The 15,915-nt window shown below is 40.0% G+C and overlaps 1 protein-coding gene across 2 annotated transcripts in view; it reads right to left on the minus strand.

Moving 5' to 3' along the window:
- Positions 1-12: 12 nt before the first annotated feature.
- The window catches only part of LOC117293611 (ankyrin repeat domain-containing protein 50-like), a 63,431-nt gene continuing 47,528 nt past the window's right edge, over positions 13-15,915 (minus strand). Inside the window, exons 1-3 of one of the 2 annotated variants that reach the window (XM_033775970.1) lie at positions 14,335-14,477; positions 8,141-12,965; positions 13-3,930 (exon numbers count right to left, since the gene is read on the minus strand). In XM_033775970.1, the coding sequence (XP_033631861.1) occupies positions 8,148-12,836 (4,689 nt within the window). In that variant the 5' untranslated portion in view covers positions 12,837-12,965; positions 14,335-14,477 and the 3' untranslated portion in view covers positions 13-3,930; positions 8,141-8,147. Of the gene's footprint in view, positions 3,931-8,140; positions 12,966-14,334; positions 14,478-15,915 lie in introns of those variants that run through there. The other variant, XM_033775968.1, reaches the window with a different exon arrangement.

The raw sequence follows: 15,915 nt of genomic DNA on the forward strand, positions 1-15,915 counted from the left end.
ACAAAGAGTTTGTATTGCCACGGTGAGCTTGGTTTCCATGGGATCATTGTTTATTACTAAAGCACATTATATCATTACCACAATACAGTTTGCGCCACTTTGTTGTTTCAGAACAAAATAAAAAACATAAATAACAGAGTTATTTGTTCTTTGAACACATAATCAAGACTCATGAGAAAGCGATCAAAGCATTGTAATTTGTCAAGAGGGTAATTGTTGGCAAATTTACTCTATAGTTGCTGTGAACTTTGCATTTATAGACATTTCGCTAGATGTTTACATAATGTGTTGACACAAAGCTAAAGGGTTACAAGAATCGGACAAACAACCCCAGCAAACAAACAACCTTTTTAGGTCCTTAAAACATCTCACTTGCGGCCAAGCAAAAACTGTTTTCAGTTTCAACAAATCAATAACAAGTCACTAAGAAGCTCTAAGCGTGAAAGGCTCCCCGGGCTAATCAATAACGGCTTTTCTTATATACCCCTTTTGTAAACACTATAATATTGGCAAGCTTTTTTTTCTTTCTCAATCCAAAGTACTCTCTCTCCTTTCACTGTGTTTTGACCCCACAATTCTGCAGTGAGTCACAAGCAATGTATGTTGATTTTATGCTACAGTGCGTATCATGCTCAAGGTGCTAAAACTGTAGAGTGAAATGATGAACAAATACCTTTAAAATCAACAAGCTTGAATCAGGGTCGAGTGTGACTACGGAATGATATATTATTTTATACCGTAGCATTTTAAAAAGAATGAGAGTGACAGTTTCTTTACTGTAACATCAACAAAGAAGTGCATTATTTGTTGAACTTTGAAAATCATGATAATTTCACAGAGCTAAAAAAAAAAAAGCTGAGCAAAATATCTAACATAGCCCAATTTCATGGCTCTGCTTAACGTGGAATTCTGTGCTTACAGCCCGTAGTATTGTGTGTTTTACATGTACCATAAGCGCATAATAACACAGTAGGCAGGAGAGCCATGCAATTTCATAAACCCTTTCAAAAACTTGCTAAGCACAGACATCTTGCTGAGCAAAAACAGGTTACCAGCCAACATTCCATAAAGTGTACATTGTTGCTACTGCTGCCCCACTCATTTGCTGCCTAGCAAAGCAATTAGTTAAGCAGTGTTTTCTGGTTAGCAAGGAAATTTTAACAGCTTGATGAAGGTGGGCCCAGATCCTTTTAGGTTTTACTTCAATCTATGGAAAATTGTTACCATTTATATTTGCTGTTTGTCGCTCAAACGCTTCATAAACAGCAGAGCTGCAGAGCAGTTCCTCAAATTGTTAACAACTTGTGAACTATAACCTTAATAATTTGTTTCTTATTAAAGGTACTTACAAACACACACATGAACATATGCCCCTTGGCTATACTGTAAGCATAAACTTTGTTTATGTACACGATTTAAATATACATAATCCCTCCACCTTTTTTCTACATAAAAACAAAATGACAAAAAACAGTAAAACACAACAGTATGTCACTTTAAAGTTTCTTAATATTTAAAAGTATTTCAATGTACAACAATATTAACAAGAAAAAAGGTAAGTGACACTGGAGCAGAAAACCCAACTACTTAATGCATAAATGTTTTGAAATTGTAATTTAGAAATTACTTAACACTTTAAAGGTACACTTGTATAATGACGTCTACTAAACTTTTATAATGACATTGGCATTTTTCCTTACCCCATGCCAGAGTCCCTATAGATAGTTAACACATGACCTAAATCGGCCAGCTTTACGGGCAATTTGGAACATGCAGCCATGCGTTTTGCGCAAGAACGGTGTGCAGCACGCGCACATTTCACAAAACTCATTGCCTGATTGGTTTAGTAAACAGCGTGGTTGCGTTAATAAACTGAGCGCTTGACACCCCTGCACGCCAAAATGCAATTTGCCTGTAAAGATGGCGTCTATTGCAACTTATCTATTTTCACAGTTACATGTAACTAGTTTTTTACCTATTACTTATCTTTACTTGTTTCATCAATTTTTAGCACGTCTCATGTGAGTAGATTACATTCATTCATTAATGAGCAAGTTAAATAATGCTCAGGGGGTTGTTTTACTTGGAATATAAAAAAGTCATGTTTGATCAAGAATTTGTAAAAAAAAAACACCATCATGTTGAGTCCACATTTAAAAGACTTAAGTAGTGAATGATTGCGACAGAATTAAGTACATACATTTGGTGGATTTGTAGACGGTTCAAGCCTGAGATCAACAAATTGTTCAAATACACAGAATACTGTCAATACAGTAAAAGATTTCAATGTAAGATTGGAAGATATAGAAGCTGAGCTAAATCCTACTTAATCCTTCTTAATCCTCCTTCATGTACACATGTGTCCTTGCAACAGTAACAAATAAATGAGGACTGGAATGAAATGGGACCAGTGTGCAGTTGATCAGCATAGATGCAGTATGGCATCAGTGGACAGTTTAGGTCCTTTGAGAATCTGTGAATAGATTTCTGCAGGGCTTGAAAATAATACTGGGCCGCCAGCCTGAGGCCAGTGTTTTTAGCATCGGCCAGTAAACTCATGACCGGACAAGTCTGGCTTCTTGAGTTTTCAAATTGAATTATAGCTTGGTTTTCTCACTGTGTAAGATCTTGGAATAAAAACACAAGATGTTTACTTTCAGTCTGACGAATGACCTTCCAGAAATGTGCATCCCCTGTAGGTGACCCCTTGGCTGCCGCTTCCAAGGTTGTATCGTAAAGGAGGGTGCGATCACTGGCTACTACCAGGTAGTTAAAGGTTGTAGGGAATGTAGGCTTTTGGCTTCTGATTGGCACCCTCAAACAAACACATTGAAACAATAGGGGGACCACCAACATAGGGCTAGATAGCTCAGTTGGTAGATCACCAGCATGTTAATTCGGAGGTCGGTGGTTCAAAACCCGCACTAGTCAATTTGTCTTTGTTCAACACCACATACCCTTCATTAAGACTCATAGGGTGCACCTATTCTTACATGTCTTAGTGCTTGTTCAATTAAAATTTAAAACGTTTAACTGTGTAAAAGGTTTTCCTTTTTGTGATTCTGGTCTCCGACCATATTTGAAAATTTGAGACCTGGATTTACTAGTTGATTGAGCCCAAGTATGATTTGCTAATGTTGAGTCACTTGATGTGCATAAAACAAAACACAAAAAAAATACATTGTAATTGTGTATTTCATTTCTTAATACTGTATTTCTTGTCCTCTTAAATTATAACAATGTGTATAACAGTAATTGTTTTGGACAACTGCGCTTACATTTAAATACCATTCTTTTGGCATTGTATAATCCAATACTTGAAAATAAACTGAAATAATTTTTTTTTCTTGCAGCAATTTCAAATCAGTATGGCAGCTTTAATAAGTATAGTGGTATTTCATAATTCTCACTCTGTTCACACCCGAACTATTAAATAACATAAAAACCTTGGGGAAAATTTGTTCAGAAAATGTCCTTAATTGAACCTTGAAGGTAACTATCTCTTCATGAAATCTGCTGCAATCAGAGCAACACTGCAGCATGTTGTGATCACCAAGCACTGATACAATTAAACAATTTGCACAATTCACTGATCAACTCATGGGAAAGTTTCTGAGCAGAGGGCATGTTACAGATTACCTGAAGTTAGGTCCAAGTATTTATTGAAGTGGCCTTAGGTGTAACAATAGGGTCTTGTCTTGTCCTCAGACTCATCAAATCAGATTGAACATTGATGTCCTTGGTCCTGTTTTTCTCTGCTTCGTTTCAGCTTGCTGGGTTGAACAATAAGGAAATCCGCCAGTTCCCTTGAAACCTTGGATTGGACGATGGACAGGATGATCATCAGGAGGAATTCCATGGTCCCTGGTAAGCAATTGAGATCCAGGATGACTTGAGCACAAGATACATGTACAACATTCAGGTTGGTATCTGGGGGTGATCAAATGAAAGTACAGAAATATGTTTGATTAATACAAGAAGGAATGACTATTGACCCTGGGTGGGATACCCTGTTCATCATGATGATATATCACACACAAGCACACACAAGTACACACCTACTTGTCATTTCATTTGCCATGTATGTATAGCTTTACTGCCATGACAAACATTAATATTGGAGTCCCTAAAGGATATTATAGGACGCTTACCATCGTCATCTCCAATAATCACCATTCCCTGCTTGTCTTTTTAAACGAGACAATTTTGCGTCCCGCGGACCAGCTTGGTGTCTATATATATGGAGCATGGAGTCATCCACGTTGTTCAGAAGTAAAAAAGAAAACCAGAATTGTCAGAGGATGGAAAAGTTTTTGTGTGTCTTTTTTGTGTTTATTGTGAAAAAAGTATCAAATGACAAGGATTTATGTGTGAGTTTTATGGAACAAATTTTAAATTATATTTCAGCCCATTGGTGTGTCGCTGAATATAATTATGTGGTGAAATCTTGCTTTTCAATTTCATTTGGCTTCTTCTTTTGAAATGGAACAGTCCAGATTTCATTCTGTGAAAAATGCACTCATATCTCTAATATTTGTATACTATATGACAAAGACAATCACCAGAGACAGATAGAGTAGGTAAATAGAACATGTCTGCAGTTGTATTTTCTGATGGTAATGACACAGGGTCAATTTCATAAAGCTATTAAGCAGAAATACGTTATAACCACTTAAACAAATAACATTGGGAACCAGTGCAAGAAGTTTACATGATGTAAACTTTATGACTTTCTGGCGGGTTAGCTTGTTTCAGTTAAGGAATATTTTTCTGTACTAAGCAGGTTTTCATGCTTACAAAATTACAGGCTTTATGAAATTGGGCATAGCATGTATCAGTAAAGTTATCTCAACTGAACGCAGGTACATGTATAGAGGAATGAAACCAGTTGGGATATTTCAGCAGTCTGTGTTTGACTACAACAAGAGGTCAAAGGACAAAGAAAATATATCATAATCCCATGTAATCCCAAATCTGTGCTAAATCTTTATCAATGTTCAATGCACTGGAAGGAAATTTCAGTCTAATTCTTAGTCACCATGTACACAAATTCACATGGTTTCAAAGTACCGGTACATCTCTAACACTATAAAAAAAATTATTGTAAAAATACACATTTTGTTTACACAGGAAATCTTAGTTCCAATATGCGAGGAGGGGATCAGGGGCCGATGAAGATTTCAAGTTACAATGTGAGTAAAATTCTTCAGTTTTGTCATAACATTTTAAAAATTGTTTGGGATTTCAACCCTCCATCCATTCTACTTGTATAATCCTATTAACTTTGAATATCAACGACAGGTGCATACAAATCCCTTCCCTTCAAAAAATAAACCTGCAAAATATTATGTTTCAACTCTGCGCCCTTTTTGGCCCCAGAGCATATGAACTTTCTCACAAAATATGAAAAGGAAAACAAATGAGTAACATATGTATCCCGAGGATTGCCCCAAGCCTGCCCAGTGGTTGGTGTCCCCAGTCTTAAGATTTGATATGTTGCACCTGGTATTTAGGCACAGCCAGCATTATTGACTTTGCATTAACCTACGTACACTTGAGCTTAATCCGTGAAGTGCATTCTCACCAAGGTGCCGTATTTATCAGAGAAAGACAGAATTTGGGCGTCATGTTACAAGACAAACTTAATGAATGACAGTTTTCTGATATCGTAAAATCTCACAAGGCTAGCAAATACATGAGCACAGACTAGGAGTAGGAACCACATAATGAGAAGAGTATTTAGAAAACATGTAAGACCTTTTAAAGGCAGTGGACACTATTGGTAATTACTCAAAATATTTATTAGCATAAAACCTTTCTTGGTGACAAGTAATGGGGAGAGGTTGATTGTATAAAACACTGTGAGAAACAGCTCCCTGTAAAGTGCCATAGTTTTTGAGAAAGAAGTAATTTTCCATGAATTTGATTTCGAGACCTCAGGTTTAGAACTTGAGGTCTCGAAATCAACCATCTAAACCCACACAACTTCGTGTGACAAGGGTGTTTTTTTATTGCATTATTATCTTGCAAGTTCGACGACGGATTGAGCTCAAATTTTCACAGGCTTGTTATTTTATGCATATGTTGAGATACACCAACTGTAAAGGCTAGTCTTTGACAATTACCAATAGTGTCCACTGCCTTTAAGTTGAACTTTTATCAAAAATTATAACTAAAATCTCACAAGGCTAGCAAGTGCAGAAGCTGAGATTAGCAAGGTTATTTGAAAGACCTAAATGTTAAATTATTCTGCTTATTAGTTTTATTTACTCTGCATTACTTCACATGACAGTAAAACAAAACCGTGTAAGATAATGATTAAAATGACAAAGGAATAGAAAGACAAAGATACAATTGAATAGAGCCAGCAGCACATGACAGGAAGAGAAAAGGGTGACCTAATAATAACTTGGCCCAAAGGCCTTCATGTCCAATGCAAGATGTGCAAGCTGCCAGGTTTGTACATGAATGTGTCACAAATACAGTACAGCTCAAAGTATGCTCAACCTAACATGTCCTTAGCTCGGGGCAAGGTGACAGCACTCTCTTTCTAAACCCTAAATGTAATGACTTCAGCGCATTGAGTCTGCTATTTTAGGCATGAACAGAGCATATTATGTGAAGCCAATTTTAGCATCCATTAGGCATATTGGGTAACAAGAGCTGATTCGGCCCCATTCATTAAACACTAAGGCGGAAATAGCCAGGCTCCAAATTAGTTGCCTGAGCAAAGGAATAGTGCCAATCAACACTGTGTAGTACCATGTATAGCTCCATTGTAGTACAAACATGAACACTTGAACCAGTGCCCAAGAGGGCACAATTTTAAAGAGCTGCTTAGGCAGAAAACATTGCTGAACAATTTTCTGCTATGCAGAAATGAGCAGGTTACCAGTCACAAATAGTACATCCAATTTCACACATTTGTCTAAAAAAGTTCAAATCGAACAGTTTTCAAGAAAATCTGACTGTTCATGTTGTACAATTTCAGCAAAGTACACATGTACCTAGAGAAGCCTGACGTTTCATATTGCACAAACAGGAAGGCAGGATTAGATTGGCAGATTTGTATTTTATAATATAGCATGATCAAAGCAAGTAAAAACCCATAGTCAGTAGTTCATTTCCTGCTGGGATTAAGTTTCTGTTTTTTCAAAAAATAATGTTTAAAATCCACTTTAGATTTTTAAGAAGTGCTGTTTTTCACACTCCTCGGATAAAGTTACGGAGTGTCGATTGCACTCAAACTCTGAAACTGGTCTGGAATTTTATTCCAAGATAATATTTGACAAGTAACACAGCATTGCTTTCAAGCCCTTCCCTTGACAAAGTTACCCACGATAAATTAAATCTTCGGTTAACTTCCCTGCTGACAAATTGGTCCTGATGTATTTATTTTGAGCAGTATTAAGACATCCAAGGTTTCACAATAATTCCCAATGGTATACAGCCAATGAATTTCTCAATTTGCTCCTTAATACCTGTACGTTTATGAAACTGCCCCAGGCAAAAATAATGCACGGCTAGTCGGAGTTCATAATAGAGACGAGTTGCAATCACGGATGAGATGCTATGAAGTGCATTATATAGAAAATAAAGCAGTGCTATAGGAAAAGCAAATCTTGCAGCACTTATAAGCTCCTTACTGAATTTAATAGATTTTTTGACCTCATTTGCAATTAGGAATACCTGGATTTTTTTCTGTCATATAGCCTGACAGAAAAGAAAAAAAAAATCAGGAATTTTGTTTATTTTTTGTTCATAAAATTTACATTGAGTTACATTGTACCAAAGAAGATTGATTTTGGGCCGGTAGGAATCACAAACTGCTTTTGTATTTGAGCTTGATTTCCTCACCAAACATGTTTGACCAGTGAAAAGTAAAATTTACAAATGTACAACATACATGTTGTATTTAACAAACATATTGTACAGATATTTGCCATAACTTTAAGAGGATGTTTAAACACCAGGGGCCCGTAATGGGGTGCACATTTTTAAAAAATGAAGATTTTTTCACTGAAAATGTATCAGGTTTTTTGTTTTATGACAGTAAAGTACTCCAAAACTTCAAACAGAGCGTTTCTAGGATAAATACACTTCCTTTGGCAAACAAATATAATTAGTTCTGGTTACTTACCATTGATTTATAATGGCGTTTCCTTCTTGTTGTATCCATTCCTGCAAGATCCCTCAAAGTTAGCCTTCATCGCCTGCTTAAGTTCCATGGGTGACAGTCCTCTGTGACTATCTCCTGCAATGATGCTGTGTTGAGCTAACATCGTATGACTCCCATGGATCCCGGTCTTGTTATGATAGTTCTTATAATTTGGATTAGTGACTATTCCATTTCGTCTTGGCCTTGGTTCCGGTGACTCGGGTCTCGCCGCGAGAACTCGCTGTAGATTAATTTGATTGAAAGACACAGGCAATGAGGCTTTACGTTGAAAGTGGACATGTTCGTGGCAGTGGCAGTCCATGGGAACAGGTTGTGAGTTGGATCGATGGTGGTTAGGTGCTCCGGAGGTGCTGTGGACTGGGGAGTGTTGCTCGGGAATCATCGTGCTACTTCCATGGCAACATTGCGATTGCATAGACGGGTCAAATCTACGCTGAATCGGTGGCGAGTAAAATGGATGAAAGTTGTGTGATTGCGCTTGGCGATGGTTGCCATTAGTGACAGGGATGTTTTGCAGTGATTGATGCTGCACATGTTGTCCATGTGGGGATGGTTGGTATGGGGCCTGACCGTTTATATGATTGTGTCCATTCTGCGGAGGCACCTGGTGAATTGATGTCTTTCGTTGATCCTTCAAAGATGAAGACCTTCCCCTTCTCTCGACTTTGGGGGATTTGTGGACACCCATCCTTGGCTGTGAAGCAGATCTTATCTCTTGAGAGCTGTGTACCTCAACAGAAATTTCAGATGTTGTGCCTTGGGGAGTCTTGAAAGGGAACCCAGGCTTGTTGTTATTGTGAAACTGGCAATGTGATGGCGATGTTTGTGGCGATATCATCCTGACTGGAGATTGCGATGCTTGAGACAGGGGACTTGATGGTTGGAGACTTGGAGAAGTTGACCTGGAAGAGATATGAGGAGAGGGTGACCGTCTTGGAGACTGTACGGCACCAGTCTGGCTTTTGCATTGTCCGTGTTGCAATTTTTCAGTGCTGTGGGCAGTGATGATGTTTTCGGGAATTGTCTGGAAGGAGGAAGCTGGTGTTACCTTGGCAACAGACTGGGTTCTGCTCGGTTCCTGGGATCTCCCGTGAGAGCTGCCACCCCTCTTCTTGCTGTGAGGTGCCAGATGCTGAAGTTGTTCCGTGAAAGTAGAGTGCCTATGGCTGTTTTCTTTTGGAGCATGAAGTTGGATAGTAGAGTTAGCAGTTGAAACTGATGTCAAGTTTGAAGAAGATTTGGATGACTGGTTGGATGCAGTTGACTTTCGTAGATCAAATGTAGAGTCTGGCGAGTTTGAAGATGAGCTAGCTTGCATCAAACCGCCATTGGTCAACAACCCTGAGGATCCAGTCTTTGCATTCTCACTGCTCTGATTTGAAGACGAAGATCCGCCTGTACCACATCCATTCTTCCGATTATGAGCGGATCTAGACGGCATTGGCGAGACTGGGTTTAGCACTCCACACTTTTCCAACAGTTTTATTATACTTGTGTGGCCACCTTTGAGTGCAACCTTCATAGCCGTACGTCCATGCTTGTCAGATTGAGTTGGATCAGCACCGTGCTCCAGCAAACAGTTCACAACATCCACATGGCCTTCTTGAGCTGCGATACAAAGTGCAGAAGCACCCTGATTGCAAGTATGATTTTTGTTGGCTCCTTTTTCAAGCAGAGCATTTGCAACCATCACATGTCCTTGCCAAGCAGCCGACTGCAATACTGATCGCTTTTCTTTGTCAACAGCATTTGGATTTGCTTTGAACGTAAGCAGTACATTCACCATCTCTGTATGGCCCTGCCAGGATGCAACATGCAGCGGTGTTCTACCCTCAAAGTCCGGATTCTCTGTATCTGCACCACATTCTAACAGGAAATGGGCCATGGGCACTTTGTTTTCTAGAGAAAGCATGTACAATGTAGATCTCCCCTCTGCGTCTTTATAGTTGATATCAGCATCACCTTCAATCAGTACCCTCACAACTTCTTGGTGCCCCTCTAAGGAAGCAGCTCTGACCACACTCCGTCCATCGTGAGCAGTGTGGTGAATATTTGCATTGTAATTCAAAAGTTCTTTGACAGTGTCAAGTTTACCCTCTTGTGCTGCAAGGGTTAATGGTGTCCTCCCATCACGGTCCATGATGTCCACAGAAACAGGGCTGGTTTGGCTTAGAAACACCCTACAAACTTCTCTATGACCTCCAAAGGCAGCCATATGCAATGGAGTCCAGCCATGGTGATCCTTGTGCATCTCATCCAAGCCACGCTCCAGAAGCATACGAACAACCTCTGCATTGCCTTCTGCCGCGGCAATAGATAAAACCGTCCTCCCCTCATTGTCAATGGTATCCACCGCTGCATCCCAATACAAGAGTGCCTTAACAACATTCGTGTGGCGCATATTTGAGGCAGCTATCAAGGCTGTGCGATTATTATTGTCAGTATGGTCAATATCAGCATCCCCTTCTAGTAGGAGCTCTACAACAGTTTGATGTCCTTCACTGGCAGCAACAATAAGTGGAGACATACCTTCATTATCACTGTGGTTAACATCAGCTCCCCTCTCAACAAGAAGCGTGATGACACTTGTGTGGCCTTGGCTGACAGCCACCGACATTGCAGCAACTGAAAGAGCAGTGCGACCGTCACAGTCTACATGGTCAATATCTGCTCCATTTTCCGCAAGATACTCGACTATCTTCTTGTGACCCATGTATGCAGCAGCTATGAGAGGTGTTCTTCCTTCGTTGTCGGCCTGATTCACGTTAGCACCATGTTCCACAAGATTCATGACGATATCACAGTGACCACCCCAGGCTGCAGCACGTAGCGCCGTTCTTTTGTCTGTGTCACTGCAGTCTACCTTAGCACCTGCAGCTAGCAAGGCAGCTACCACATCTGCATGTCCCGCCCAAGCAGCTGATCGCAAAGGGGTCCATCCGTCGTGGTCAACATGATCCAATTCAGCATGGTATTCAATGAGAACACTGACAACTTCACAATGACCCTGGCGTGCGGAAAGTCCCAGTGCTGTTTGACCAGTTCTATCAGTTATTGTTGAATCTGCACCTCTGGCCATTAAGAAATTTACTACTCTTAAATTTCCGCCGTATGCAGCATTGGCAAGAAGAGAACGCCCATTACTATCCACCTGGTTGATAGAGGCTCCACTCTCGAGCAAGCTCTTCAGAGAATCTTCCCTGTCAAGTGCATCCTGCAGAGCAATGGAGCTTTCATCGAGGTCTATAACCTTCGCCCCAGCTGAGACAAGGAGCTGTAGCACTTGTTGGCTTTTCGGTGTTGAGCTCATCAGGCAGTCTTTCAGAGGTGTTCCCATCCACATTAACCAAAGGGTGAGGTGATGGGGTTCCATGGGAGGCACAAATTTCGCCTGCAAGAGATTGGCTGCAAAGTTCTGCACCTGTGCAGGTGTGAGACTTGGAGCCTCACATGAATATTTCATGGCGATCATGGCATGTCCCTCTGCCATGTTACATAGGTATTTCCGTGTGCAATGTTTCACGTCAAGAAGCCATTCCACAAAACTGTAGTGGAAAATAAGCAATCTTTGATCCTTTCCACGAACCAACAACTTGCCCATTTTAAGCAACCTCTCATTGAAATCTGCTTCAGTGAGACTGGTGTTATGAGTTCTTGTACATGCATAGAGTTCTCTGTCTGTCAGTGGACACTTGGCCGCTAACATTGCATTTAAGATCGGTCTTATCTTGGTGAACTGTTTCTTGATAAACAGACGTTGGCAAAGCCATAAATATAGTCCATTCAGAGTTCCGGGTATGTCCGATATTTCCTTCAGTTTAATGAAGTTGTCTGCGACTCCATCTAAGACTTTCTCCAAGTACATCATACATCCATTGCTCTTAATATGTAACTGGTTCAACATTTCAGCAGTGTCTCTACTGAGTTGCTGTCGCAGAAGTTCTTCTCGGTCAAGGCGACACAGAATGTACTGTTGCACATCTCGTACAACATGTGATTTGCGTAGATCGTCAAGGCTTAATTTCCGGAATCCAGTAAACATACGGGTCACTGATTTACTCTGACGGCGTGCACTACAAATCAGGCAGAGCCATGAGGGAAATAGTTCATGATGGTTGGCGAGGAGTTCTGCAACAGTTCTACTGGAAGAACATCGTTCTCCATCCATCCTTGGGTAGGCTTCATCGATAGAGTCCACAAGAATGAAACAATTCCGTGATGGGGGATTGAGAGAGCATAAAGGCTGTAAAATTCCACTCCTGAAAGCTTCGTCCGGATTTCTCTCACAAGCAGCCGGCTCCAAAACTGCTTGCACATGAGGATTGCGTAGTTTTTCATCGTATCCATGAATCAGCGTCGAGCGTGAAATCAGGCTGACTAAACCCAATATAAAGTTAGGCACAGAAAGAGTGTCCAGATCATGGGCTTGACAAAAGTGATAGGCGAGCATTCTTTTGTTGAGACTCCTCTGCTTGCCATGGTTTGCAGTGGGCCAGGCAATCTCCGAGCATATGGCCGTCTTGCCACTGCCCGGCCCACCCATGATGAGAGTACCACATGTCTTAGATGCAGGTCTGCTCTCTAGACTGTGCAGCAGCTTTTGGAATGCCCACTCACGGCAGTAGAACTTCTTCCCCTGTAGTGTACATGTGGCCATGGTTATCTCGTATTTTTCCTCGTTTCCATGTCAGTTAGGTCCTTGTTGTGACTGGTTCCCCCAAATCTCACAGTTGTTTTTCAGGGTCTTGGCTTGTCACTCTCTTCAAACACTGCTGATGGTTAATATCTGCAATATAATCAATAAAGAGCAAGGAGTGAATTACTCGATTCAATACACAAATCCATGTCTGCCAGCACAACAATAGTAACGGCCAAGCCGGGTATTCAACGGTACACATTTGGTTTATTCAGTGTTGCATGAACGTTTGACTGTGGTGGAGTAACCCGGCCAATCCGTTCATCAAGCTGTGCTGAATCCCACAGACAGCTGCTGATTAAACATTCAAACAATCCTGTTGTAATCAATGGTTAACGTTAAATTCATCCCGGCACAGCTAGCCATTGACATTTGTACTGTGAGAAACAAACAACTGAGGAATGTTTTTTCTATCAGATATCAATATCAGAAAATATACTAAAACAATTCAGCGAAAGAAAAGAGTACTAGTAGTATAGGTCCTATATACATGTGTGTACATATTTAATTTTAAGTTGCATCTGCTGCAAAGGTCCAGTTTGGATCGAAGGCTAAGGCCATACCTTACCTGTTATATATCTATTTCAGTTTAATGTATTCAAAACGGTCTTAAAGACAGTGGACACTATTGGTAATTGTCAAAGACCAGTCTTCTCATTTGGTGTATGTCAACATATGCATGAAATAACAAACCTGTGAACATTTGAGCTCAATTGGTCGTTGAAGTTGCGAGATAATAATGAAAGAAAAAAACACCCTTGTCACACGAAGTTGTGTGCGTTTAGATGGTTGATTTCGAGACCTCAAGTTCTAAACTTGAGGAAATTACTTCTTTCTCGAAAACTACTCCACTTCAGTCCAGAGGGAGCCGTTTCTCACAATGTTTTATACTACCAACCTCTCCCCATTACTCGTTACCAACTAAGGTTTGATGTTAATAATTATTTTGAGTAATTACCAATAGTGTCCACTGCCTTTAAGGAATTGATATTCGCTGATACTACATAATTGGAAGCTGGGGTAATAAATTTCAAAAATGTTAAGTATGATTTTTCCCTCCATCAATGTCAATACACATCGTGTGGAAAAGAAAATTTATTATTTCAATCTGTTTTTATATAAATACTTTTATGTTCAACATTTCATAAAGTAACTGGTATTAAACGTATAACCCTCTAATGAAAGCATGGTCTTTTCCTTACAAGAAATTTACGTTGACTTTACATGTTAAAATATTCCTTAAAGAGCAGACGATGTTCATTGACATTAGTCATTCCATGGAGGAATAAATTATTCCTCCATGGTCATTCAAAGCGAAATCAACCATCCCTTATCAAGCGCGCAGCAACCGGTAACACACTCGTGTGTTCATTCATTAAAAATTAAAAAGAAGCCGGACAACTCGCCTGCGCGAACAACACATGCCATTCAGTCATTAAAAATACAACATCATAAATACCTTTAAAAATAATCTGTACTCATAAAGTTCCAAAGAGAATACTGCCAATTATAAATCCGTGTATAAACTTCTCCATTCACTCGTCTTTGTACAACGCAAATCGTCGTTTTATAACTCCACTCCACACACATGGGTATCAACCAGTCGGGTTTAGTCGGTCGAGTGCCACTGTTCTGAACGTGTACACATAAGTCGTGCCAAAAAACAGTGATCGGCAACCCACAGGCGAAGTAGGCGTGGCTACGTGACGTTTCACATTGTACATGCGCTCACTCGCAGAGCACTCCTCGTTCAGTCTCTCTTTTCCATCCATAGTTCAACCTCTATAGTTCAATATTGTAGATATCCAAAAGCCAGAGCAATGTGCCATTGTAATTTCTTCGAGTACAGACTTTGCGTTCGTAGCGGAACAAACAATGCTCGAGTTTTTTTCTTCACCTGGGATGTTTGAATAGTATGGGTGATCACAAAGAAACTTCCGGATGTTCTATATAGCCCAAAACGGACCCATAACCACTGCGGTTTGGCGACAAAGATTATGAAAAGATTTCAGCACTGGGATGAAATCTACTATGGCATTTCAATAAAACGGGGACAATGGTTCGTCTTCTCGGGCGTTAAAACTGGATGGTAATTTTCGGTGAAAAAAATGGATAACTTTAAATAATAAGTGACAATTCAGATTTGTAATCCTCGTTGATTGACGAAAAAAATGTTGCAATATCAGTCATAATATCCTCATGACTTATGTGGATTATTTATCGACAATTTTTAGGAACCATCCCAAAATCAATCTGCAAAGTCATCCTTCCTGCGTGGTGACTGGTGACTACGTTTTAAATTTCTCGTTCATACTGATATGCTGGTTGTCAGAGAAATCCTACCTCCATGGTCAAAGTGACAATGTAAAGAATCAGAAACAGTACAAAACCTGGCGTAATGCCACCTCAATCGTACTACAATAATATTCAAGAATAGCCGTTAACCATTGAGACAGGTAATTGGGTACTTCCTCGTCCTGGGGTAACAAGCATAGGCTTTAGAATCCACCTGCTGCATAGCTGCCCATGATATGGGTTCGTCGTACAGCCATGCCACTCAATTTAATCGCCAATAACATCATCACACGTCATAATTGGCACCGAATAGGGCCGATTTAAGGCATAACTAGATATACCATGTAAACTATGAAATCGCAAAGCCCGGACTTCCTGTGTTGCGACTTGTATACAGCTATGGAGGAAACGTAAAATGTTTTTTTTTGTGTTTTTTTTATGAATATTGACCGTGTACAATTCTTATTAATTTAATGGTCACATCTCAAAACGTGTACATCTGTAACTCTAGAATTTAACTTGAAATCATGATACAAAATACCAAATTTCCAATTTGACCAGTGGAGTTATCTTGCCTGTGTCAGAAAAGCCTTGAAATGCACAAGGTCATTCTCTTTTATAACCAAAGTTACGTGTTCTTGATTGGGACATGGGTCACATGACTCATGACCTCACTAGGGGCATGGACGGGTAGAACTAGGGGTAACCCATATCTAACATTCCTCCATGCTCCAACCTAGCACAC

This window comes from Asterias rubens, chromosome 8, assembly GCF_902459465.1.
Source record: "Asterias rubens chromosome 8, eAstRub1.3, whole genome shotgun sequence".
Taxonomy (NCBI): domain Eukaryota; kingdom Metazoa; phylum Echinodermata; class Asteroidea; order Forcipulatida; family Asteriidae; genus Asterias; species Asterias rubens.